The sequence below is a fragment of the Bufo bufo genome, chromosome 10 (assembly GCF_905171765.1).
Source record: "Bufo bufo chromosome 10, aBufBuf1.1, whole genome shotgun sequence".
NCBI lineage: Eukaryota > Metazoa > Chordata > Amphibia > Anura > Bufonidae > Bufo > Bufo bufo.
The window spans coordinates 36,022,200-36,047,233 of NC_053398.1; the positions used below are offsets into that span (position 1 = coordinate 36,022,200).

At 47.6% G+C, this 25,034-nt stretch overlaps 1 protein-coding gene across 3 annotated transcripts in view; it reads right to left on the reverse strand.

Moving 5' to 3' along the window:
- Positions 1 to 25,034, reverse strand: part of DAGLA (diacylglycerol lipase alpha) — a 38,902-nt gene that overhangs the window by 10,870 nt on the left and 2,998 nt on the right. For 2 of the 3 annotated variants that reach the window (XM_040409394.1, XM_040409395.1), the window contains exons 2-10: positions 15,213 to 15,350; positions 12,866 to 13,077; positions 12,679 to 12,780; positions 12,409 to 12,547; positions 12,233 to 12,320; positions 5,033 to 5,167; positions 2,146 to 2,223; positions 1,941 to 2,065; positions 556 to 715 (exon numbers count right to left, since the gene is read on the reverse strand). In XM_040409394.1, coding sequence (XP_040265328.1) covers positions 556 to 715; positions 1,941 to 2,065; positions 2,146 to 2,223; positions 5,033 to 5,167; positions 12,233 to 12,320; positions 12,409 to 12,547; positions 12,679 to 12,780; positions 12,866 to 13,077; positions 15,213 to 15,307 — 1,134 coding nt within the window. In that variant the 5' untranslated portion in view covers positions 15,308 to 15,350. Of the gene's footprint in view, positions 1 to 555; positions 716 to 1,940; positions 2,066 to 2,145; positions 2,224 to 5,032; positions 5,168 to 12,232; positions 12,321 to 12,408; positions 12,548 to 12,678; positions 12,781 to 12,865; positions 13,078 to 15,212; positions 15,351 to 17,625; positions 17,652 to 25,034 lie in introns of those variants that run through there. The other variant, XM_040409396.1, reaches the window with a different exon arrangement.

Genomic DNA, 25,034 nt, shown 5'->3' on the forward strand with positions numbered 1-25,034 from the left:
TCAGCATGTCGCAGTGCGACACCATAGACTAGCATTACAAAATATGTTGCGCGACACGTGTCGCCGTATAGCCCGAGCATTACTCCACAGGTGCCGCTATTGACTGCAGCATCTGTGGGCTTAAATGACCCAGGGTCAGCGTCATCGCTGATCCCATTGATTGCGGACGGGTGCCTGCTGTATTATACAGCCACGTAGAATGGGCTCAGCACAGCAACCCTCTCCATACAACACCTTACACGTAATGACGTAGATATACGTGACTATGCATTAAGGGGTTAATGATAGGGGACACCACAGATCTCTACACCATCCGCAGAGATAACACTGCCACAGTAATGGCAATGCTGATGGCTGCTCAGGAGCTGGTGATGTGATACCTGTGTGAACGAAGCTCCGAAGAAGATATCATTTAAGCGGTCAGGTCGGCCATCACCGGCTACCATGGGTAACGGCTCAATCTCCTTACTATGGTCTTCATAAACGAGGCCACTGACCATCAAGAACAACGCGACTGAGGAAAGGTATATGAAGCAGACAGGAAAGAAGACTAACCGCATCATGACATGAAGTGTACACAATGTCCACCATGTTCATGTTCTCATCCAGGAAGTGACGCTTTATAGCAATTGCATTACAACCGCAGCAGTTATCCTCCTCGATGGTAACTCCAGGGGCAAAGCGAGGACGAGAAGAGCAGAGACAACAGCAGCTGCTGCAGATGTCAAACCAAGAACATAGAGACAAGGAAGTTAGACAGACAAGGCCAAGCTGTAAAACTAACATGTACAGCAATATATACACAAGGCTGAGGCCTCATACACACAAGCGTATTTGGCATCCGTATCACACAGACCCCAGATAGGGCGTTACCGAAGCTATGCATAGCGCCGTGGCGGTAAATCCAGGCAGGGTTTGATGGTATTGGCTGAACTGCAAGTTCTATATCATATTGAGTTCTAGGAGCTCTGAATTCATGTTTTTCTACAGGTAACCTTAAAGGGCTTTGGCATTATCTTATGGAACTTCTAAAATGCCATAAACTGCTGTCACCTGGTATTAAAAACTCTACATTCCCCCTCCTTCCCTACCCCTGACCCTTCCCTGCAAGGATATGGTTGGCAAACACTGGACAGAGGCAGCTGCCGCGTCCACACCACTCAAGATTGTGGCAGTCACGTGATTCACTGACACGACCGTTTCCCCGGCTGAGCCCTCTTTTGCGCAGGTGCTAAAAGCATTCAGTGCAAGCGCATATACAGCAGATTCTGATCACTGTGCCTCGCTATACGCTGAACGTTTTCAGCGCCTGCGCAGGAAGGTAAGCAGTCACATCAGTAAATCATGTGAGTGCCACCATCCTGAGGGCTTTGGACACCGCAGCTACTGCCGTCCAGTGTTTGCCTGCCATATTGAAGGGCAGCGGGGGACCTAGAACTGATGTGTTGCCGTATAGGCCCTCACATTAGTGCATTGGTAGCTGAACCTGTCGAGGGGTACGGCCGACAGTCTGATGTGTTCGCAGAACTCCCGAGTCCCCCCCGACAGATGATGTTGGGGGAGAGAAGGATCGGGCAATGTGAATATTTTCGTCTGATGCTTTTGCTCTCCCAAAGGTAGTGGCGGCAGCGATCTCCCTCCCCCACTCAATACACATACATGTTCGGCCAAGCAGAACGTGCATGTGTACGAGGGAGTCCGGAGACAAGCGCTCGACCGACAGATACCGAAAGAGGGATTTAGAGTTTTCTTCGCTGGTACACACACCTGTTTATGGCATTTTGGAAATTTCACCAGAAAGTGGTCAACCCCTTTAATCTTTGAAACAGAGCCCCACTCAGGACTAAGTGGCCGTAATACACGTTTATTACACAGCATGCACACGCTTGTGTACACGAGGTCTTAGCATAGAAAACAATAGGAATCTTAGTATAACTCACGAGCACGCGCCCGCCAATCGGCAGATGCCACAAGTCGGTTTCCGGATGAGGTACATGGGCCAGCCATATGCCGCCAGTGCAAACAGCATGTAATAACAGACCTCCTTGTACCGCTGCATCTCTTGCTGTAGTAAGACAGAAAGGACATTGTGAGAAGAGGTGAACCAGGACAGGCCGTACCTGCACAGGGCGCGGCAATACTCACTGCATTTTTCAGGTCCAGATATTTTGTTTTTCTAGTGACTGGCATGCCCGACAAGAAAGCCAATATATCATTATTAGCCTGAAAACAGAGAAAACGCAGAAAGTTAGCGATTTTATTTCAATAGATAACATATCTACATTGCATTAACCCTCGTCTTTGCTGTACCCCATCACCACATAGTCTTTTTTCTGATGCATCATCAGACCTATTATTTAAATCATGTTTTTATCTTAAACATTTTTTCTTTAGAATGTTTGGTGAGATTTTTTTTATTTACATTTTTCCATGTCACTATCTATATAAAAACAATTTATAAACCGGTAATCCTGCAATTTTCACACTGGCGTTTCGGGAATCAAGGTTTCCCCTTCATCAGGAGCAAGTATAATACTTGCTCCTGATGAAGGGGAAACCTTGATCCCCGAAACGCGTTGAGCCATATATTATACAATAAAGGTGATTTGATCAGAAGCGCTGTGCCTCGCTGCCATCATTCACTGAGATTCTACACACAATCCTGGCCAGGGGGGAACCGTCACACGTGTTACGTGCTTATCCTGCTGACGACCCCCCAGTGAAGTAAGTGCCGCACTGGATGTTTTTCCATCCATTTTATCTCATATTTCTTGTTTTTAACCCCTTGTTTTTAATCTCCTGCCGATACCGTAGCGGGAAGTGAACTTTATCTATCGGTTTCAATCTACCTTGTACTTTTATTTTATTTTTATTTTACTTTATATTGTGTACTACTGTACCACCAAGACATTACATTACATTCTCTACCCACTCCTAGCTTGGTTTGGCGCTTTCGTACGTTTCTCCATCTCCCTTGGTCAGTTGAACTCCGTTCAATTGACCTCCCCCCCTTGTGTATCTCATTTCTACATAGAGTGCCTTCATTGGACACTTCTTTAGCTGCCTTCCTTGCGTTACTCGGACCTACTGGACCGCCACTGTCGGCGCCTACTTTCACACATTCTGGGGATTTTTCCAGATCCTTGAGTGAACCTCCCTGTCAGATCAGGATAGCCTTGCCTAAAGACTTCTTTAGGAGAGGAATCTGATCCACACATGCCTCTGAAGACCTGGCTTCTGCATGAAGCCATAACACGATTGTGTGAACCCAGCTGAAGGTTGTATATGGGCTTAATCAGTCCGCGTCAAGCTCATATATTTTGGTGACCCAACACCAAACCCAGAAAACCCCTTTAAAGCAGGCACACATACTGAAAGCATCCACAACATGGAAAGACAAATAGTAAAACCTGTTGGGGTTCCTGAAAAAAAAAGTTCCCCAAACTGCTCCTATGGGGGAAAAAAAATGCAACTAGTCCCCAGTAAACTTATGGTACTTCAGGGATCAGCAACCTTCGGCACTCAAGCTGCTGTGAACCTACAACTCCCAGCATGCACACGTTTTTGTAACTCCCATAGACGTGAAAGGAAGATTCTGGGAGTTGTAGTTTTAGAACGGCTGGAGTGCCCGGGGCTGCTGATCCCTGTGACATTTGCTGCTTACTGTGGATGTGAACAGAGCCTTATATTTTAACTAGATTTTTACTGCAGAGGTCTGCACCAAAAACATGCAATTATTTCATTGCACATGAACATGGCGTGAACAGGAAATTCCAGCGAAGACCTCACTGGGATTTCCTGTACTTCCACAACCACCATTAAAAGGGATTCTCATCTTGCCATTCGTAAGGCAAGAGGAGACTAAACCCTGACCACCAGGCAGCTGGGAAACAGCGCAGTGCTCCGCGGGGATGGGATGGACTGGGAACTTAAAATGGCCCTGAAAAAAACCTCAAGGCCTCATGAAACTCGCACCATTTAGCAAGCAAGTTCAGTCAGTTTTGTCTGCAATTGCGTTCAGTTGTTTTTTCCGCACAAGTGCAACGCGTTTTGATGCGATTTTCACACGCTTGATAAAAAAAACTGAAGGTTTACAGACATCTACTAGCAACCATCAGTGAAAAACGCACTGTAGCCGCACCTGCTTGCGGATGCAATGCGTTTTTTCACTAAAGCCCCATTCACTTCTACGGGGCCAGGGCTGCGTGAAAACCGCAGAATATAGAACATGCTGCGTTTTTCACGCAACGCAGAACTGATGCGTGAAAAAACACACTCATGTGCACAGACCCATTGAAATGAATGGGTCAGGATTCAGTGCGGGGGATATGCGTTCATGTCACGCATTGCACCTGCGCGGAAAACTCGCTCGTGTGAAAGGGGCCTAAAAGTGGTCCCATATTGTATGCAGGTCCCAAATGACAGAAGAAGTAGGTGGGGCCAGCAATCCTGTAATGCAGCACAAAATACCACCCCAACAGAATGAAATACCACAGTGCAGCATACACTGCTGCCCCCGCTGCAGTATTCAACTGTATCACTGTCTTTAAGATAGTGATATGGTTGAATTCAGAAGGAGACCTTCACCCAGGTGCATAAGTATCTGATGTTTCTAGAATTAGTTAATGCTGACACCATCAGATCATTATGTTCCCAGCTACCAGCTGTGAGGCGCGGCCCCTGGGCATAAGCCCACCGGAAATTTTCATGTAGTGTCTATGGCCAAACTGCCCCTGGCGCCTCGCTGTTTCAGCAGCTCCCATTGCTGCGCAGCGCAGGGCCGGCCCAATGAGCTGTTTCCTGGCCGTCTGGGTTAGGACTCATCTTGCCTTAGTAATGGAGAAATGAGACAACCCTTTAAAGGGGACAGTGATCTCATCCCTTTGGTGCAGACAGTGATCAGCTGGTCACACGTACACTTGATAACGTCTCAGGTCGAACTTATTTCTATATATTTTATATATTTTTTCTTTTGTCACGCATTTATTTCCATAGTGAGCCGTATAGGTCGCCGCGGCTAAAGGGACCTTACCTCGTCCAGCACTGCGTTGCGCTTTGCTCTCTGCCTTTGGCGCAGCAGAACTAACCCAGCGATGATGTCAGATGGCACAATATCCAGATCTCGGAAAAACTCTGCAAACAAGTAAGCGATTTCTGAATATGCGTCCTGAAAGAGAAGGCGTAACTTACTCTGTGCACATATACTCCATTCTTACATATGAATACGGTGCATGTTATTGCGGATTGCACTGCATATAAGTATAGGATGGACACAGCGTCAGGGATAAGGACCGCCTTATTCCTAGTTACTAAAACGTTTGCTGTGATAATATAGGTTTTATGGTAACATGTTCTGGTGTGATTCACATTCATATGCATTTGTGTTGCCAGCCAGCAGCCAGTGATGAATTGGTTTAAGGCTGCATATAGGCCGAGATGTCTGCCTCATACCTGGGTAAACAGGGGGGTAGTTAGCACAGAGATGCTAATGAGGATGGGCCCGTTTGCTGGTCAGACTCGGGACAGGGGACAGCAGACTCGCCGGCGCCTTGTGTCAGCATGGGGGCTTCCTAACCAGAGCATGAACCATAATCCATAATCCTTCATAACTTGTTCAGGAGGGATCGGATGTCCCCAAAATCTAGCTTATCATCTTTGGTATGATGGGGGCATCGCATGGACACCAGACATGGCGTATCAACTCGCCTTCATCTTCTTATTAAAATAAGGATCTCATCTTCAGAGCGTCCTGGATGTGTAGCGTTTGATAGGCTAGGACTCGGAACGATGAGATATGAATTATGAAGAAGGGCTGGGGTCTGTATCTTCACCAGGGCAACTGGGAAACTATCTTTTTGATATTTTCATACCCGTTCCCTAGTTGGCCAGGGGGGGCCGGCTGCATGGGTAATGAAGCTCGGCCCAGAGGTGGGAGTGAGAATCGCCCTCAGGCCTGCCCCTGGAGGAAGGGCATAAACATGCAATGCCTGGATATTTGGGAGTCACAGAGTGGGAGATGTAATCGAATTGGTTTCTGCACCATTACTCTGCCCAAATCTCCTGGGAGGAAAGGACTTTTACCAGACAAATGTTAAAAGGAACCTGTCACCGGGATTTTGGGTATAGAGCCGAGGACATGGGTTTCTAGATGGCCACTAGCACATCCGCAATACCCAGTCCCCATAGCTCTGTGTGCTTTTATTGTGAAAAAAATGATTTGATACATATGCAAATTAACATAAAAAAAGAGTCATATCTTACTTGTGTGACCAGAGAAGAGTCATATTTACAAGCTCTGACTCATCTCAGGTTAATTTGCATATGTATCAAATCGGTTTTTATACACAATAAAAGCACACAGAGCTATGGGGACTGGGTATTGCGGATGTGCTAGCGGCCATCTAGCAGCCCATGTCCTCAGCTCTATACACAAAATCCCGGTGACAGGTTCCCTTTAAGCATTAGAACTTTCTATGTTTTCTCCATTTTATTTTACCATTGTTTGCCATTTATGTAGGTCTCTTGTTCATCATTTTCTGTAACCAAGTGCTGTCTATTTTTTATACATTAAACCTAAAAATTTGATGGTTTGTCTTGTAACCTTAAAGGATAACTGTTGTATTTTTTTTCTTTTGGGAGTATTGGATTGTGGGGATTAATATCACCTTGGTGGCCCTATTTGCACTTTTCACTGTGTATTCAATTACCCCTTAATTCCACAGTTTTGTTCCCTGCACTGCCTACTTTTACCTGTGCTTAAAATAGGGTTGCTAGGCATGGAAGGACGGAGGACGCAGCGTGCAGGGTCAGATTACTGACAGCCAGGGACTGTAGGTAAATGATTAAAGCCAGGTCCTCCCCAGCAGCTGATAACAGTGCCTGGGCTGTGTGCACTTCTCCCTGTCCCTGCGCTTGGCAGACGCTCCCTCACTCAGCAGAGCTGGAGAATGCAGAGTTGGAGCAGCGCAGAGCAGGGAAGGGAGATCTGCCGTCTGCTCAGTGTATAAATGAAAGCAACATGTGGTAAGAGGACCCCTCTGTGCTGCAGGAGATTAACCCTTTAGGGGGAGGGCTCTGGTTACTGACACTTTTGGGGGGCTATTGTTACTGCCTAGTGAGGGCAGGCAGGATTAGCCTCAGGGTGAGGGCAGTGGCGGCCATCTTAACTGAATAGTGAGATTGTAGTTTTATGCAGACTGGTTGCTAAGGGCTGAATCTTATTAAATATGGGGTAAGTCAGTTTAATAGTAACTGATTCTGGAATATCATGTTATTAGTAACTACGTATATGAAAATTGAAATTAGGGTCTAAATGTGACAGTTATCCTTTAAGAACCTGTTGGCTCCATGAAGAGTGTGTGTGCAGCCTGAGGACGTATGTTGTTTTTCCGTGAGGCTTGCTATCATGTGGGTGTCCGCTTGAGAGTGGAACACTCAGGGGTGTCCTGTCGACCTCATAGCTGACGGGTGGTGGCAGTGAAAGTTTCGTGTTAGTGAGTGGGTGTGCTTGCAGGCTTCAGGTGGACGATTTATGCTCGAGTTACGGCCCGGCATGGGGCGTAACAGCGTGTGAGGGCGTGAGGTGAATCGGCCTGAAGGGCTTGGGCAACCCTTGTCACGTGGCGCGGTGGGCCGGTCTGGTCCCCGGTACGTGACACACAGTTTCTCGTAAACAGAGCAGAGACCGTATACTGGTCCCATCTTATTACACAAGAACCGATTCCCTGGAGCAGTGTCAGTATGGTACCAGGAACCGGGACCCCCCCAGTGGACAAATGGTAAAAGTGACTTTTTATTTTAATACTTCTAGCTCAACTCTACTATGAAGGCCTAAAAGGGGGATTTACACCGCACATATGTTAGGCCAACGATCGTGGATCCAAAGTTACTACGAATCCTGTGTAAATGTGCCGCCAATCACTCGTTCATCGGGTGAATTCATCGTTTATGCAGCAGGTTAAATCATCGTTTCTGGGCAGTAGAATATGCAGTAGCCATCGCTTGTCCCCATACAATGGAGGTGATCGATGCATCTAAACGCAGCTCTTTTCTCCACTGACGACCAGGCGATCATCGTGAAGGAACGGCCCTTCCCGATAATTGCTGCTCCGTCGGTGTCTGTAAATGGGCCTTCAGACCATGAACTAAATCATCCGCATTGCTGAAAACATATGGATTTCAGTGATCTACTCAAGACTAGTGTTGATCACGAATATTCGAATTGCGAATTTTAATGGCGAATATCGGCACTTCGAGAATTCGCGAATATTTAGAATATCGCAAAATATATTCGTAATCGCGAATATTCTTTTTTTTTTTTTTTTTAATATCAGTTTATGCGAATATTCGCAATCAAGAAAATAATGCCTGGAGATCACGAATTCGCGAATTCTCAAATATATGGCGAACATTCGCCCAAATATTCGCAAAATATTGCGTATTCCAATATTGCCCCTGCCGCTTATCACTACTCAAGACCAGCTGAAGGCCTGAAGTCCTAAGCTGCACATGATACTCTGGAGAACAAGAGACAGTTCTCTGCACATGCCATAATAGAGGAGCAGCTCATATGAAGATCCACACAGACGTCCAGATCACTGGGGAGCAGGAGCAGGACCAGTAAGGGGGGGGGCGCACCACTTTCAGCGTTCCTCCAGAGAACTGAATCTCAGCAGAATACAGCTTCCTAGGCTTGTTCAGAGAGACGTCAATGAGTGCTTGACTTTCTTTACACGGCAATCTGGGAATGGTGGAAGGTCCCTGGGGGGCTAGAAACGCGTTAATTATGCCAGTAATGCTCCATAACCTCCTCTAATTGTATTAGAAATGAGGCTGAAACAGATTACAAGTAGTAACGACGCCCAGCAATCCGCATCCATCTCTGCAATGTTACCAGTGCTAGCGTGAAATCAGCTAAGGCCATGTACAACCTCTGCACCTGGAATCTCCTCTTTACACTGTCTAATGGTAAAGACACTGCATTTCCAGCCAAACGACAGAATGTGCATAAAAACTGGTGTAGTAAATCCCTTAAAGGGCATCTGTCAGCAGATTTGTCCCTATGACACTGGCTGACCTGTTACATGTGCACTTGGCAGCTGAAGACATCTGTGTTAGTGCCATGTTCATATGTGTCCGCATTGCTGAGAAAAATGATGTTTTAATATATGCAAATGAGCCTCTAGGAGCAACGGGGGCGTTGCCGTTACACCTAGAGGCTCTGCTCTCTCTGCAACTGCCGCGTCCTCTGCACTATGATTGACTTTAGGAAAAGTCAGGGCCAAGCGTGATCACGTTTACACTGCCTGGTCTTGTCAAAGTGCAGAGGTCCTGGTAGTTGCTGAGAGAGCAGAGCCTCTAGGTGTAACGGCAACACCCCCGTTGCTCCTAGGGGCTCCTTTGCATACATTCAAACATCATTTTTCTCAGCAATGCGGGCACATATGAACATCGGACCCACACAGATGCCTTCAGCTGCTAATGACACATGTAACAGGTCAGCCAGTGTCATAAGGACAGATCTGCTGACAGATGCCCTTAATGGACGTTAGCATAACAGTCACTCAAAACCTAGCCCTCAATTCATGTAAGTAATTGACAGAAGAAAAAAAAAAAAGCTGCTATTGGTAAATGGACAGGACAGGTGACAATGACAATTTAGAGTAGGTCATTACCTAGATAAAAAGTTTGCACTAAGGGAACAGTCGAGTGACTATTTCTGGTCTGAGTTCCACCCAAATATCGTTTCGTGAAGGATATCATTACAGGAAAGTAGGCCAGGTCACCGCTTCTCTTAGGGAAAAGATTTGTTTTAATAGGATCCGTTTTCTTTAGACAAAACATGGACCATAAACATGGTTCAGCGATTTCACCCCACCAAAGGTTTCTTCTAAAATTCTGGAGGAACAGGGTAGCCTCAGGCCACGTCAGCTTTTCAGCAAAACCACAACCAGGACCTGTGTACAAAGTAGCAATCTGCAAAGTGCAGAACAGTCTGGCTTGAACTGCAGAGAATTGCAACATAGCTCCATTCAAGGAGCCCCCGCCGATCCCATATTGATAGCTTATCCTATGGAGAGGCTATCAACATGAAAATCTTCAAAACCCCTTTAAAGTGCGAATAAAAATAAAATAAAAAAATGCATGAAGTGAAGGGTGGTCCTAAAAGCGTTTTCTGATATTTTTTACTGATGACCTATACTCTGGATAGGACATCAGTATCTGATCGGTGGGGTCCGACACCTGGGACCCTGCCGATCAGCTGTTTTGAGTAGGCCGTGGCACTCCTGTGAGCACCACTGCCTTCTCACAGTTCACCAAGCACAGCGCCGTACATTGTATAGTGGCTGTGCTTGGTATTGCAGCTCAGCCCCATTCACTTGAATGGGACGGAGCTGCTCCTAGGCCACGTGAACGATGAATGTGTTGTCACTGGCCTAGGAAAAGCAGATAGAAAGCCACGGCGCCCACAGTAGTGGTGTTGGACCGCCACCGATCAGATACTGAGGATAAAATCTTGGAAAACCCCTTTAAAGAGCCTCTGTCAGCATGGTCAACCCTATTAAAGCAAGCATACTGCCTGGTAGGGTTGATCATGCTGATTAAAATGATACCTTTCTTTTGTCTGTATGTTAAACAGCTGCATGGTGTTTTTATTCATTTGCAAATTATCAAGTTCAAGCACCAAGGGGCCGGCCTGAGTTCTTGGAGCACTACCTTTGTAACTCCCCTCTGCTCTGCACCCTCCACCGTCCCCTTGATTGACAGGGCTAGACATCAAGTACGGTAAGGGCAGAAGCAGCAGATGCAGTCATCCTTCTCATATCAGTGACATGCAGCTCTGGCTCAACCTTTGCCTTTACATTAGGGAGTATTTTGTATGAGTATTAGGAAAGAAGTAACGTTCATCCCAAAGCTGTGTCATAGCACAATATCATATACACTGCTTACAGCATAACAAGTACAGCATTACTTGCATCAGGCCATTTTGCCATTCACACAAGATTTTAACCCCTTAGTGACCAGCCTGTTTTGGGCCTTACTGACCAAGCGTTTTTCTTCCTTTTTTCATCGTCGCCTTCCAAGAGCTATAACTTTTTTGTTTTTCCGTCTACGTAGCTGTAGGAGGGCTTGTTTTTATACAGGACAAGTTGTAGTTTTTAATGGTGTCATTTTGGGGTACACATAACTTTCTGATTAACTTTTATTAACTCTTACTGGGAGAGAGATGGGAAAAAACTGCAATACAGCCAGTTTTTACATTATACATTTTACAGTTTTTCGGTATAAATATATTTATTCTCTGGGTCAGTACGATTACAGGCATTCCAAATACATAGTTTTTTACTTTTACTACTTCAGTGCAATAAAACCTCCCTTTTTAAAAAAAAAAAAAAAAAAAAAGGAAGAAAATTTTTGCATCGCAGCTTCCAAAGACCCATAACTTTTTTATTTTTCTTTCTATGGAGTTGTGCGAGGGCTTGATTTTTGACGACTTGTAGTTTTTATTGGTATCATTTTGGGGTAAATTACGCTTTTTGACTGCTAATTATTACATTTTTTCTGTGGTGACTAAGATTATATTAGAAATTCTTTTTACGGTATTCACTGTAGGGGATAATTTACATGATATTTGTGTAGTGGGGGTTGTTATGGACGGGGTGATACCAAACATGTGGGGGAGATTTTATTTTTGCAATTTTTGTTCATTGAAAAGTGTATTATCAATGGAAAAAAGCGGATTTTTTTTTATTGGAATTTTTCTTATTTAATAATTTTTTTTTTTTTACCGCTTAATAGTCCCACAATGGGATTATAACAGGCAATATTTAGATTGCTTTTAAAATACAATGCACTATCCCTATAGTGCATTGCATTTTATTGCCAGTGCTATACCGACATTGACCAGCAGACTGGTCAATGTCAAAAACTTGTAAAAACTTGCAAAAAAAAAAAAAAAAAGTACAATTCTCTCTTGGGATTTTAACCCGAGACCCTCTAAACAGAAGGCAGAACATTTACCTCCAAGGCTAGGGCCCTACCATGTTGAGAATACTGTTTTTTATACTTGGAAAGCTAATACATATTACTGGTTTCACAGGGGTTGTTCAGTACTTTTATATTGGTGAGGTCAGGGGCTTCGCTGAGTTTGGAAAATCGACCCATTCCTTCTAAAAATCAGTGGGCTTCCAGGCAGTGATTATCTGGTTTCCGTGCATCTGCATGTACTTACAGACTGAGAGTCCTTAGTGCGAGTGCAGCACAGGAAGACTTTCAAACGACGGGTCCAGCTGCTGGCCTGACCTTCCTCCAGGCGATGTCTAAGACCACGCAGAAATAAAAAAGGGTGAGGCTGTAGCAAGAGAAATATATAAAAAAAAAAAAAAGAGGGGTAGGAAGGGCATTTACCGCAAGTTGTAAGTGCGCAGGTTCCGTTGTCTTCTTTTCGTTGCACGCAGCTTCACAAAGGTTCTTCCAGTTGGATCAAACACACAGAGAACAGTAATGCAGACGCTAAGGATGACCACCCAGTTACATACCACCATCCCTATAAAAAAGTAAAGCATGAAAGACTTTGCAAAACGGCCGGTGACACACAATAGACAGATAGGCAAGTGTTAGCTACAGACATCGACGGTCTTCATGTGGCAGCCATGTAAAGAAGTTGATTCCACTTACCCAGGGTGACATTTTTTGCGGTGACATCATTGCAGGACGTGTAATACTGAGCGAGCCAGACAATACCCACGATGGCATACACAAACTCAATCACCAGGATTGCTACAAGGGATGGAAGACAGTGTAAATATATATTATTTCCACGTTACGCATGCCGAGGGAAAGCTTACCTGGAAATCTTACTCACCGAGCCGGACGTAGAGCACATACTGCATGGAGTCTCTAGGTTCGGTGTACAGGATTCCCCCTCTCATGCTCAACCAGATGATGGCCACCTCTGCAATCATGCAGCTGAGCAGAATACCCAGGTACCCACGCCCGTGATCCACCAGATTCAGGGAACATGTCTCATGCGGGTTATAGGTCAGGCCAAAGAGCACCACGGATAGGATAACAAACCTGTGAGAAGTAATTAAGAATCAAATATTCGGAAGTACAATATTGTCACAGCTCTGCTTAATGCCCAACGCAAGTCTGTGCTACCCTAACTCAAAGTCATGGTAACCAAAAAATGCCCGAATCATGGGTATAATTGTTTATCAGCAAGCCAAAAGCACTCAATGCCATGCAGGAGCTGTAAAGGAGTGTCAAATTTTAAAGGGATTCTCCGACACTTTCACATTGATGGTCTATCGCAGGCATGGCCAACCTGCGGCTCTCCAGCTGTTGTGAAACTACAACTCCCACCATGCCCTGCTGTAGGCTGATAGCTGTAGACTGTCCGGGCATGCTGGGAGTTGTAGTTTTGCAACAGTTGGAGAGCCTCAGGTTGGCCACCCCTGGTCTATCAGAAGGCTGTTGCCATACAACTCTGGCAGCGGCTCATCGCCTGCTGGAAGAAAAGGATCAGGCATTGAATTTAAAGGGGTTCTCCAGGAATTCAGAAAATGAAAATACTTAAATATTACTTTATAATAAATATATTTCCAAATACCTTTTTTTTTATTTATTATGGCTTGTTTTGTCGGGGGAGAAATCATCAGGGCAAACAAAATGGCTGCTGTCCTGCCAGTACACACAGAACCTGTCCTAATCACACAGGAGGACAAGTTACTTTACAACACTGAGGTAAAGAGCTGCCTCATCCTCCTCTCTGCTTTACTTGTCAGGAATTATGATCCTGAATACAGCTGATAAGATCTTTAGCTGAATCTCTGGGGAAGGGTTGAAGTACATAAAGTACAGAGAGGATGGACATGGAAACTGCGTACAAGTGCTGCTGCTCATTACTCCCACCCTCCTCTCTGTACTTCATGTCTCCTCATCATTTCCATTCCCACAGAGCTGAGAGGAGGATGAGGCAGCCCTTCAGTTCAGTGCTGTGAAGCAACTTGTCCTGCTGTGTGATTAGGACAGGTTCTGTGTGTACTGGTAGGACGGCGGCCGTTTTATTTCTCCTAGTGATTGCTCCGTAGACAAAACTAGCCACTAACTAAAGAAAGGTATTTGGGAATATATTTATTATAAAGTAAGATTTAAAGGGTTTCTGTCATCAGTAAAATCGTTATGTAGCTGGTTGACATTAGCGATGTGCTAATGTCAGCAGAACATAACTCAATACAGGGTCCGGCTGACTAGGGGTTAGGCAGGAGGCCCTCCATACAGGCTCCAGGATGACTAGGGGTTAGGCAGGAGGCCCTCCATACAGGCTCTGGGCTGACTAGGGGTTAGGCAGGAGGCCCTCCATACAGGCTCTGGGCTGACTAGGGGTTAGGCAGGAGGCCCTCCATACAGGCTCCGGCTGACTAGGGGTTAGGCAGGAGGCCCTCCATACAGGCTCCGGCTGACTAGGGGTTAGGCAGGAGCCCCTCCATACAGGCTCCGGCTGACTAGGGGTTAGGCAGGAGGCCCTCCATACAGGCTCCGGCTGACTAGGGGTTAGGCAGGAGGCCCTCCATACAGGCTCCGGCTGACTAGGGGTTAGGCAGGAGGCCCTCCATACAGGCTCCGGCTGACAAGGGGTTAGGCAGGAGGCCCTCAATACAGGGTCCGGCTGACAAGGGGTTAGGCAGGAGGCCCTCAATACAGGGTCCGGCTGACAAGGGGTTAGGCAGGAGGCCCTCAATACAGGGTCCGGCTGACAAGGGGTTAGGCAGGAGGCCCTCAATACAGGGTCCGGCTGACAAGGGGTTAGGCAGGAGGCCCTCCATACAGGCTCTGGGCTGACTAGGGGTTAGGCAGGAGGCCCTCAATACAGGGTCCGGCTGACAAGGGGTTAGGCAGGAGGCCCTCAATACAGGGTCCGGCTGACAAGGGGTTAGGCAGGAGGCCCTCAATACAGGGTCCGGCTGACAAGGGGTTAGGTAGGAGGCCCTCCATACAGGCTCTGGGCTGACTAGGGGTTAGGCAGGAGGCCCTCAATACAGGGTCCGGCTGACAATCTCTGTGTGTATCTGAAATAAAGCAGAGATGCAGACTCTTATCTGCTTAGGAGAAATCAGTCAGCTTTGTACTATCCGTCCTCGGGGATAAGGCTCTGATTAACCGGATAGCCCGGGATTATCATGGATACATGAGAAGCCTTCTTTACTCACCACGTGCTGTGCAGTACAAAGAGGAAGATTCCCGGCAACACCAAATCATCGCTGCCCACAGACCAGCGCCGGCGGAACACCACAATCCCCGGCATGGTGAGCAGCAAGCACTACGTCACCGCGGCCTGCCCTTACTGTCTGTGGAGGGGGAAAAAGAAAAAAGAAAAAAAAAAAAACACATGAGCTGTGGTATATGGACTGGGAAACGAAAAGGAAATATGTCTATACAACCAATATGGCTGCCATAAAAAAGCCCTAGAAGAGATTGGCCGGCGTTGAATGGCGATTCTGCCCAGCTTATACTAGGCACGCTTCATTCCAGAGCAAGGACGTGAGCTGATCTCCGACTTATTAGGTAATATAAGGAGCAGGCACCCCAGTACTTGCTGCAGCATACTAATAGTTAAATATTACAGTCCTATTATACTAGCAGACATTACGTCAGCACCACAGGCCGCAGGAAAGCGCTCTTCTCCGCAGAGCTTACAATCTGGCCTTTCATAGCTGTACGAGACTATACATCCAGCTTCCAATGTGCCCCTCGGGCTCCGGCCTCTTCTGCCGCCCCAGGACACGACCAGAACAATTGTGAATGTACAGCAAAGTCCTCGTCCGCCTCCATATAACAAGCAGCCTCTGTTCCTACTCGCATCAGCACCCACCAGCGACCATTCCTAGGACGTCTACAGCCGCGGCACCTGCTCTCACGTCCACCTGCCAGAAGGGCAGCCTCGTGTAGTCTGACCACTGTCCTAATGGGGGAGGTTTATCAAAACGGGTGCCAAGGAAAACTGGCTTAGTTGCCCATAGCAACCAATCAGATTCCACTTTTCATTTTTCAGAGCTCCTTTGGAAAATGAAAGGTTGAATCTGATTGGTTGCTATGAGCAGTTTTCCTTTACACCAGTTTTGATAAATCTCCCCCAAAGAGTGCGTAGATCTCATCTTATCTGAGGCGTCATAACCCTGTTCAGAAGCCGCCAGAGCCGTCTGCGGAGCCCCCACATATATAACCCTGTTCAGAAGCTGCCAGAGCCGTCTGCGGAGCCCCCACATATATAACCCTGTTCAGAAGCTGCCAGAGCCGTCTGCGGAGCCCCCACATATATAACCCTGTTCAGAAGCCACCAGAGCCGTCTGCGGAGCCCCCACATATATAACCCTGTTCAGAAGCCGCCAGAGCCGTCTGCGGAGTCCCCACATATATAACCCTGTTCAGAAGCCACCAGAGCCGTCTGCGGAGCCCCCACATATATAACCCTGTTCAGAAGCCACCAGAGCCGTCTGCGGAGCCCCCACATATATAACCCTGTTCAGAAGCCGCCAGAGCCGTCTGCGGAGCCCCCACATATATAACCCTGTTCAGAAGCCGCCAGAGCCGTCTGCGGAGCCCCCACATATATAACCCTGTTCAGAAGCCGCCAGATCCGTCTGCGGAGCCCCCACATATATAACCCTGTTCAGAAGCCGCCAGAGCCGTCTGCGGAGTCCCCACATATATAAGCCTGTTCAGAAGCCGCCAGAGCCGTCTGCGGAGCCCCCCATATATAAGCCTGTTCAGAAGCCGCCAGAGCTGTCTGCGGAGCCCCCACATATATAACCCTGTTCAGAAGCCACCAGATCCGTCTGCGGAGCCCCCACATATATAACCCTGTTCAGAAGCCGCCAGAGCTGTCTGCGGAGTCCCCACATATATAAGCCGCTCCATCCTTCGAAGATTTACTACCATGATTCCGGTTGCCCTTGGTTTACTAATTTGTGGCAAACTCATGAGACCACTGCTTGGCTGCATTTTATTTATTTTTTTCTGCCATTTGAGCGTCCGGCAATCTAAAGCCATGACCACACAAAGGAGAGACACGTCCCTTCTTGGCGCAGTGTCTGGAGGGCGTCCGCTCTAGGTTTAGCGGGTGTATGGCATTCAAATTGAAAAACCGTGGTGGGGAATACGCTGCAGAGGCAAAGTCCACCACCATGTGAGTGGGCCCCTGCACCTCTCTAATCAGATCTTAAAGCGACCACACACCTTTAATAGCGGTCAGCCAAACGCGAGTTCATCCGACCTCCCCCATACACACGCACGCTCAGTTCAGCCAGGGAGAGAGGAGTAAGCTGCTGCACAACACCTCTGGCTGCGGCTCATCTTCCTTAAAAACTAAAGGATCGGCTTTGAAATTAATTGGAGGTTATTTACTAAGACCGGCTATTCACGCCGTTCATAGATTTCCCCCTACACTGCTGTAAGACCTGGCTAATTTAGGACGACCTTGCCATAAATTAGGCGCATCGTTGGCAGTCCTAACGTAAAAATGACTCCAGTCCCTGAATGGAGTTTTTACTTCTCCCCATAAAAAACTGGTGTAGAAATCTTCGTAAATGACCTCTACTGAGTGCAGTGTGAACACGGCCTTACCTAGCAGCTCTTCGCCCCGGCTCCCACCCCCATCGGGCCCCAGGTTGGCGGATTTCACCGACATTCATTTTTCCAATACGGATATGATCGCGCCAGTTGCACGGGAGTCCGGCTATTGCCTTAATCAGGGTTTCTCTTCGGATCACCATTTACCAGATGAAGAAACTTTTGACTAGTCGCGCACACGATCGAGGCAACGACCGTGTAAATCCGGCAATCATTCCTTGGGTTAACCCTTGGCGTCTGCGCAGCGTCTTAAGAGATCTCAGAAAATGGCTTGCTCCCAGGACATGGACCATCTGCCCTGCTTACATAACCTGCTGCCTCGCACCGTGTTCTCCGCTCACAAACCATCCGAATTTAAATCTGGCTTTTTTTTTAAATTTATTCTTAACTACTCAAAATACACTATATTCATTCTGCACAGACGGCTGAGATGTAGGGTGCTGTTTGCTGGGCTCCTTATACTGTGTGGCCCTCCCAGTCACCTCATTTGCCTTCCCTTTTCAAAGGGCTTGGGTCAATGAGTCAAAATTGATCCCCCCTCCCCCATTTGCAGCAGAGTTGTTATTTCGTCTTCATGCCTGTGACCACCATGTTTCCTCTAGGTCGCACGGTAAAGAGACACCACAAAACACCCCCCCCCCAAATCTAGGTTTCCTGGATCTGTGTGTGACATGGGGCAACCCTCGCTACGCTGGTCCTGAGTGTGGGCCTCAGTACTCAGTACATTACCAGTCGGCACCACAGCATGGTCATATCTCCAGCCGGAATGCCCATGACAAATGACCAGACGCCTCCGTCTTCCTCCCCCCTCTGTCCAGTACCTGCTGCGCTCCTGCGGGTCCTGCGCTGCGCTCTCCGCCTCGTCTCTCCCTCTCTCTGGACTATTGACTTTACAAATCAATATTGACAGTTTGATCTTTGCCTGGTGCCGCAGGTGGAAATGGGTGAAATGTCCTGTGCCGTCATTTTCTACAGGCGTTTAACCCCTTCCTGGGCAGAGCCAGTCTCCTAATATCCAACTCTATGGGGTTCATCTTTTATCCTGAAATACGCCTATTTTAGGCATATTTCAGAAGCAGATGGCGGTGCAACGGTTAGGTGTTAATAAATGACCCCCTATATTTCTTCTCTACTCAACACTTGATCCAACCTGGACGCCATGTGCAGCCCGGCCAGGCATCCGACAGCTATGACTTCCTCGTAAACGTGCACTTTCAGAATTGCCATATATACAGATTTTTCAACGTGAGGCATAAGCGGCTGTTCGGAATCCCTGGCAACGCTTATCTCTCGGTAAGGCCTTATGCACATGACCGTAAATCGTGGATCTGCAAAACGACGGATACTGACCACCATTTTTTTCCCCCCTCACATCTGCACAACGGACAAGAATAGGACATGCCACCTCGAATTTAGAGGCCACGGTGCCAAAAAACATTGGGTGAACGAGCCCCAAGGGTACCTTGCGACATCGGTGTGGGTTTAAAAACAGATTTTCCGTGTTCACGCGCCAGAGCCGCGCCATAATCTGCTCATGTTACCTGCGGATTTTGATGCGGATTTGCATCGCGAAGGGTGACATTCGCCCTAAACTTCCGCAGAAACAATTGACATGCAGCGGATTTCAAAATCTTAAAAAAATCTCATTCACCTTGCTGGTACTGTACTACCCTGGGGTTTTTCCGCAGGAGAATCTGCGCAAAAAATTGCACGTAATCCGCAACGTGTGCAGGTGGCCCATTGTAGGGCCATAAGGACGATCCTTGATAAAACAAGATGATCAGCGCTAGTGCCTTCAACTGACGGACACGGTATGAGGATGAATGATCCCCGGGGAGCTCACATCACGCTTGTCATGCGGACAGACGGATCCGTCTCGTATCTTTTTTCACATTTTTACCGGTCTGCGCAGACCGGAAGGACGGATCCGGCATTCCGGTATTTTGAATGCCGGATCTGGCACTAATACATTCCTATGGGGAAAAATGCCGGATCCGGCATTCAGGCAAGTCTTCAGTTTTTTTGGCCGGAAATAAAACCGTAGCATGCTGCGGTTTTCTCTTTTGCCTGAACAGTCAAAAAGACTGAACTGCAGACATCCTGATGCAAACTGAACGGATTGCTCTCCATTCAGAATGCATGGGGATAAAACTAATCAGTTCTTTTCCGGTATAGAGCCCCTAGGACGGAACTCAGTGCCGGAAAAGAAAAACGCTAGCAGATCCTTTTCCATTCAGAATGCAAACGTATCCGTTTTGGACCGCCTGTGCGAGCCCTGAAGGATCTCACAAATGGAAAGACAAAACGCCAGTGTGAAAGTAGACTAATAAGGTCCAAACTAAGTGGCAAAATCCATCATTTTGGAGAAATCCGCCAACATTTGCTTTGGTATTGTTCTTACGAGACCCCGTTGGGGCTCCGAGGAGTCACCATTCGCTGTCCAACCTACTCGCCCATAAGCGCGCACTTTCTGAATTGCTAAAAATTCTGGCTGCTTTAATAAGAGGGGGGTCTCTAGGACCGCTTATCTCTCAGGAAAACCAAAGAGTCAATCATCCTAAAACCTCGATCGTCTGATCCATGTCTCCACTTTACATCCGGCTCCATATTTGCAATATAGTGAGAAATGTCAACATGCTGTAGGGATATTTGGTCAGGGCGGTTTATAAGGTGGCAGAAAAGAAGTACGAGAGGTGCCATAGCAAACAGCAAAAAGGGGTTGTCTGGGATTTTGACACTGATAGCCCACCCTTAGGATAAGTCCTCAATATCTGATTGGTGGGGGGGGGGGTCTGACTCCTAGCACCCTCGCAGATCACCAAGCACAGCGCCATACATTGTATAGTGGCTGTGCTTGGTATTGCAGCTCGGGCCTATTGACTTGAACAGGACTGAGCGGCTACTAGGGCCACGTGACCGATGAATGTGACGTCACTGGCCTAGGACGAGGCCACAGCGCTCAACGGAGCACCGCAGCCTCTTCAAACAGCTGGTTGTCAGGGGTGAAGGGAGTCAGACCCCCAACAACATCAAAATCCCAGAAAACCCCTTGAAAATACCCCCCCTCTCCTGGTCTATAGATACCATCACGTCACATTACATACGCTTATTCGGCCATGGGACTTGCCCCCCATGCTTTATTTGTTAGGGCAATCATAGGTGATCGTTTATTACGGAGGATAGTGCAGCTAAAAGCAGCTTAAAGGAATTGTCCATAATTACAAAAAAATGCTTCCTCTCCTGACACGTCTGAGCAGCTATTCTTATGACTCTACGTTGTGACAGTCCTTTATTATTCCTGCTAGAAGCTAGGGATTCATTACTGGCAGTTTGCAATGATGGTCCAGATGGGTGTTACGAGCTGGGGGGGGGTGTTCCTGCACAGTCTGATACTATCCAATCAGTTCTGCCCAAAAAAATGGTGCCAACACTTTTTAGCACTGTTTTTTTTTTTTTTTTTTTGTTCTGAAAAAAATGGCAGCTCCAGACATCAGCCTATGGGAAGTAAGTTTTTGCTAGGGGTGCCATTCTCAATGTGGTGGACTTTAAAAAAAACAATATGCAACATGTTGAAACAATGGAATTTTTCAGGTCTTTTTCCATCTCCTACTCCGGTGCGGGAAAAAAAAAAAAAAAACACCGTCCATGCACTTGTCTTGAAGAAAAAAAACTAAAATAATACATGCGGTATGGAAAGAAATGCAAGCAGCTTTTATCGCGTATTTAGGGGTCAAAAACGCCAAATGAAATCTCTGCATAAAAAATAATCCAAAGGCTACAAACCATCCACATGAAAACAGCAAAAAAAAAAAAAAAAAAAAAAAAAAAAGCTGATTTTCTGCTTAACATCTCCATTGAAGTCTATGGGGAAATCCGCTCTACAGAAGGTGCGGAATCACACAAACAATTCATATGCTGTGAATCATTTTCCATGTGTACAAAATACACAATGGGGGTCATTTACAACGGGGGTGCCATGCCAGTTTTTGGTGTGAAAAAAAGTTGCAAGGGGTCGGGCCATTGGGCTTAAAACATTTAATATCTTTCACACCTGGAAACAGGTATAAAAGCGGAGCGAAGACTGCGCCAATCAGGGGCTGGTGTCGTTTTCACTCCAGGCACAAGGACTAATAATTTAGGAGGTGGCCTGAGCCTCATCCGCCAGTGTTGGGGGGGGGGGGGGGGGGGGGGGGGGGATAAAGACACTGCTTTTAGTAAATTAACCCAGAGAAATTTGGCAAATCTCATTCACTTTGCTGGTACTGTAGTACGCTGCGATTTTTCAGTACGGAAATCTGGACGGAAAAGACGTTAACAACCTGCATTGTGTTAAGCTACCCTTAGGGTATGTGCAGACAGTGCGTATCGTGCGTGGATTATCGCGTGTAAAATCCGCAGCATAAACACAGTACCGCTAAGTAGGTGGAATTTTTTAAATCATATCTACACGGTGCTGAAACTGCGGATTTTGAAATCTGCAGCACACCAATTTTGCAGATTTTCAGTGCGGATTCCACCTTTTGCAATGCAAAGTGTGAGACTTGGGGCAAATCTGCGACAAAATACGCAAGTAACACGTGCGGACTGTGGGTGGGTTTGGTGAGGAAACGCAGCGAAATCCGCATGACAATCCGTATTGTGTGTGCAGCACCCTTAGGCAGCATTCACACGTCCGTGGCGTGTTGCGGACCCGCAAATTGCGGGTCCGCAACACACCAGCCCGGCACCCCCATAGAAATGCCTATTCTTGTCCGCAAGCTGCGGACAAGAATAGGACATGCTCTATCTTTTTGCGGAGCTGAGGACCCAAAGATCGGGGCCGCGCACCGCAAATGCGGATGCGGACAGCACACTGTGTGCTGTCCGCATCCATTCCGTCCCCATAGAGAATGAATGGGGACGGATGAAAAATTGCGGAACGGATGCGGACCCATTTTGCGGACGTGTGAATAGAGCCTTAGGCCACCTGCACTCGATGCGGGTGAACACACACAAGATCCGGGCAGATTTCTGTGCTTTTCTACAGCATATCCACACCAAAATTCGTAATGTCTAACAGTGTTTTGCGGTCTGCAAATTGCGGATTCGCAAAACAAGGATGCCGGCTGTGTGCGTTCTGCAATTTGTGGAATGGAATGGAACGGGCCGCCCTAACAGAAATGCCAATTCTTGTCCGCAAAACGGGCCACGGAATGGAGAAACGGATGGGGACAGATGCTGTCCGCATCTTTTGCAGCCCCACTGAAGTGAATGGGTCCACATCTGAGCCGCAAAAAATGGTCGTCTGACCATGGGGCCTCAGATGCGGTTTTGCCACAGATCTCACCCTTCCACTGAAAAGGGCGAAATCCGCAGCTAAAACCGCAAACGTAATAGACATGCTGCAGATTTGGAAATCCGTGCTGCAGGTCAATTTCCGCACTGAAAAAACCTGCAAAGTGTACGTGAGATCCGTGTAATATCAGACACTTTGCAGGTACATAAATACGTCGAGTTTTTTCTGCATGGGAAGCCGCATGGAAATACCAAACGTATTGTGCAGCGTGCGCAGGCAGCCTAACCGTTTTCTTCCCAGCATTTGTAGGACGCTGGAAAACACCTCTGAATTGAAATATTCGTAAGAAAAACCCATCATCGCTTATGAGAGAGAGAGAACAGCAGCCCTCGCGTCAGGCCCCGCTCATTCTGAAAACCGCCCTGCCCGGCGACGCTGACTAATTTACCAGCGAACTCATGAAAAATTAAAAGAACAATTATGAGGCAAGAGGCGGCGGATAGAAAGGGCTTAGCAGTGGGCGACAGGAGGCGCAGGTGAACGAAGCAAGAAACCCGAGGGGTAAAATGTCAAATCTGCGCTTAATTAGGATTTTTACGTGCAACATTTTTCTAATTTTTTTTTATTCAGGAAAAGGAAGATGAATCCCGGAAAGGGCATCAGGACAAAGCGCATTCTCGCTTATAGTCTTCCAAATAAATGTCACGAGAGTCATAACAGGATGTCCTATGCAGCCGTTAGTCATGTCCTATTTATTCTCCATATGACGGCACACTGTCACACCGCTAAGCGAGGTCCAGCGGCGCTCGGCCTCCTGAGTTCAGCTCCGGGGGGGGTAATACAGGACTAATCTCCAGGAGCACTACTCCGACGGCAATAAAATCTCAGCTAATCTGTTTATGAGACTGTAATTAAAGACAAGAGGATCTGGGAAGAGCCGGGAGGCGCGGAAAGAGGCCAGGGAGCGGCATCCAGAAACTTTATGAAGGTGGAGCTCCACCTTAAGAGGCACTTAATAGTATATACAAGGCTAGGCGCCCGCGCGAGGCTGGCGGGGGCTAGGCGCCCGCGCGAGGCTGGCGGGGGCTAGGCGACCGCGCGAGGCTGGCGGGGGCTAGGCGCCCGCGCGAGGCTGGCGGGGGCTAGGCGCCCGCGCGAGGCTGGCGGGGGCTAGGCGCCCGCGCGAGGCTGGCGGGGGCTAGGCGCCCGCGCGAGGCTGGCGGGGGCTAGGCGCCTACGCAGGGCTCCAGATGGCGACCAAAATGGTCGCCAATGCGACTTAGAATTTACAAATGGCAACAAGACTTTTTAGTCTTGTCGCCATTTGCGACTAGACCCGCTGCCGCAGCTCTGCTCAATACAGCGGCGGGGCACAGGAGATGATCGAGCAGCGCAGGAGGAGTCTCTCCCTCCCCCCTGTGCTGCCGCTGCCAATAAGAAGAGACGGGAGGAGGAGGGGAGGGGCTGTGGCCACTGCGCCACCAATGAAGATAACTGACCTGTAATACAAATGCAGGAGGCGGGTGCTGGAATCAAATAGCCGGCACCCGACCTCTGTGACAGGGAGCTGCGATCAGCTGCAGTTGAATTAACCCTTCAGGTGCGGTACCTGAGGGGTTAACTGTAGCTGATCGCAGCTCCCTGTCACAAAGGTCGGGTGCCGGCTATTTGATGTTGGTGGAACAGTGCGCGTCCCCCCCCCCGTCCCCCCTCAGTATAATAAACATTGGTGGCACAGTGGGAAGTGCCAATGAGGGTTAAAAATAATTAACTCACCTCCTCCAATTGATCGTCTCCTGTTCTTTCTTCAGGACCTGTGGTGACGTCACTGAGCTCATCACATGGTCCATTACCATGGTGATGGATCATGTGATGAGCTCAGTGACGTCACCACAGGTCCTGAAGAAAGAACAGGAGACGATCAATTGGAGGAGGTGAGTTAATAATTTTTTTATTTTTTAACCCTCATTGGCACTGCCCACTGCACCACCAATGTTTATTATATTGAGGGGGGGCGCAGATGACACTTCAAATCCTGCTCCTGGAAAATGAAAGCTGTGTTGTGATTGGTTGCTACAGGCAACAAAGACAGGTTTGCTTTTTGACAGTTTCAAAAATCTCCCTCAGT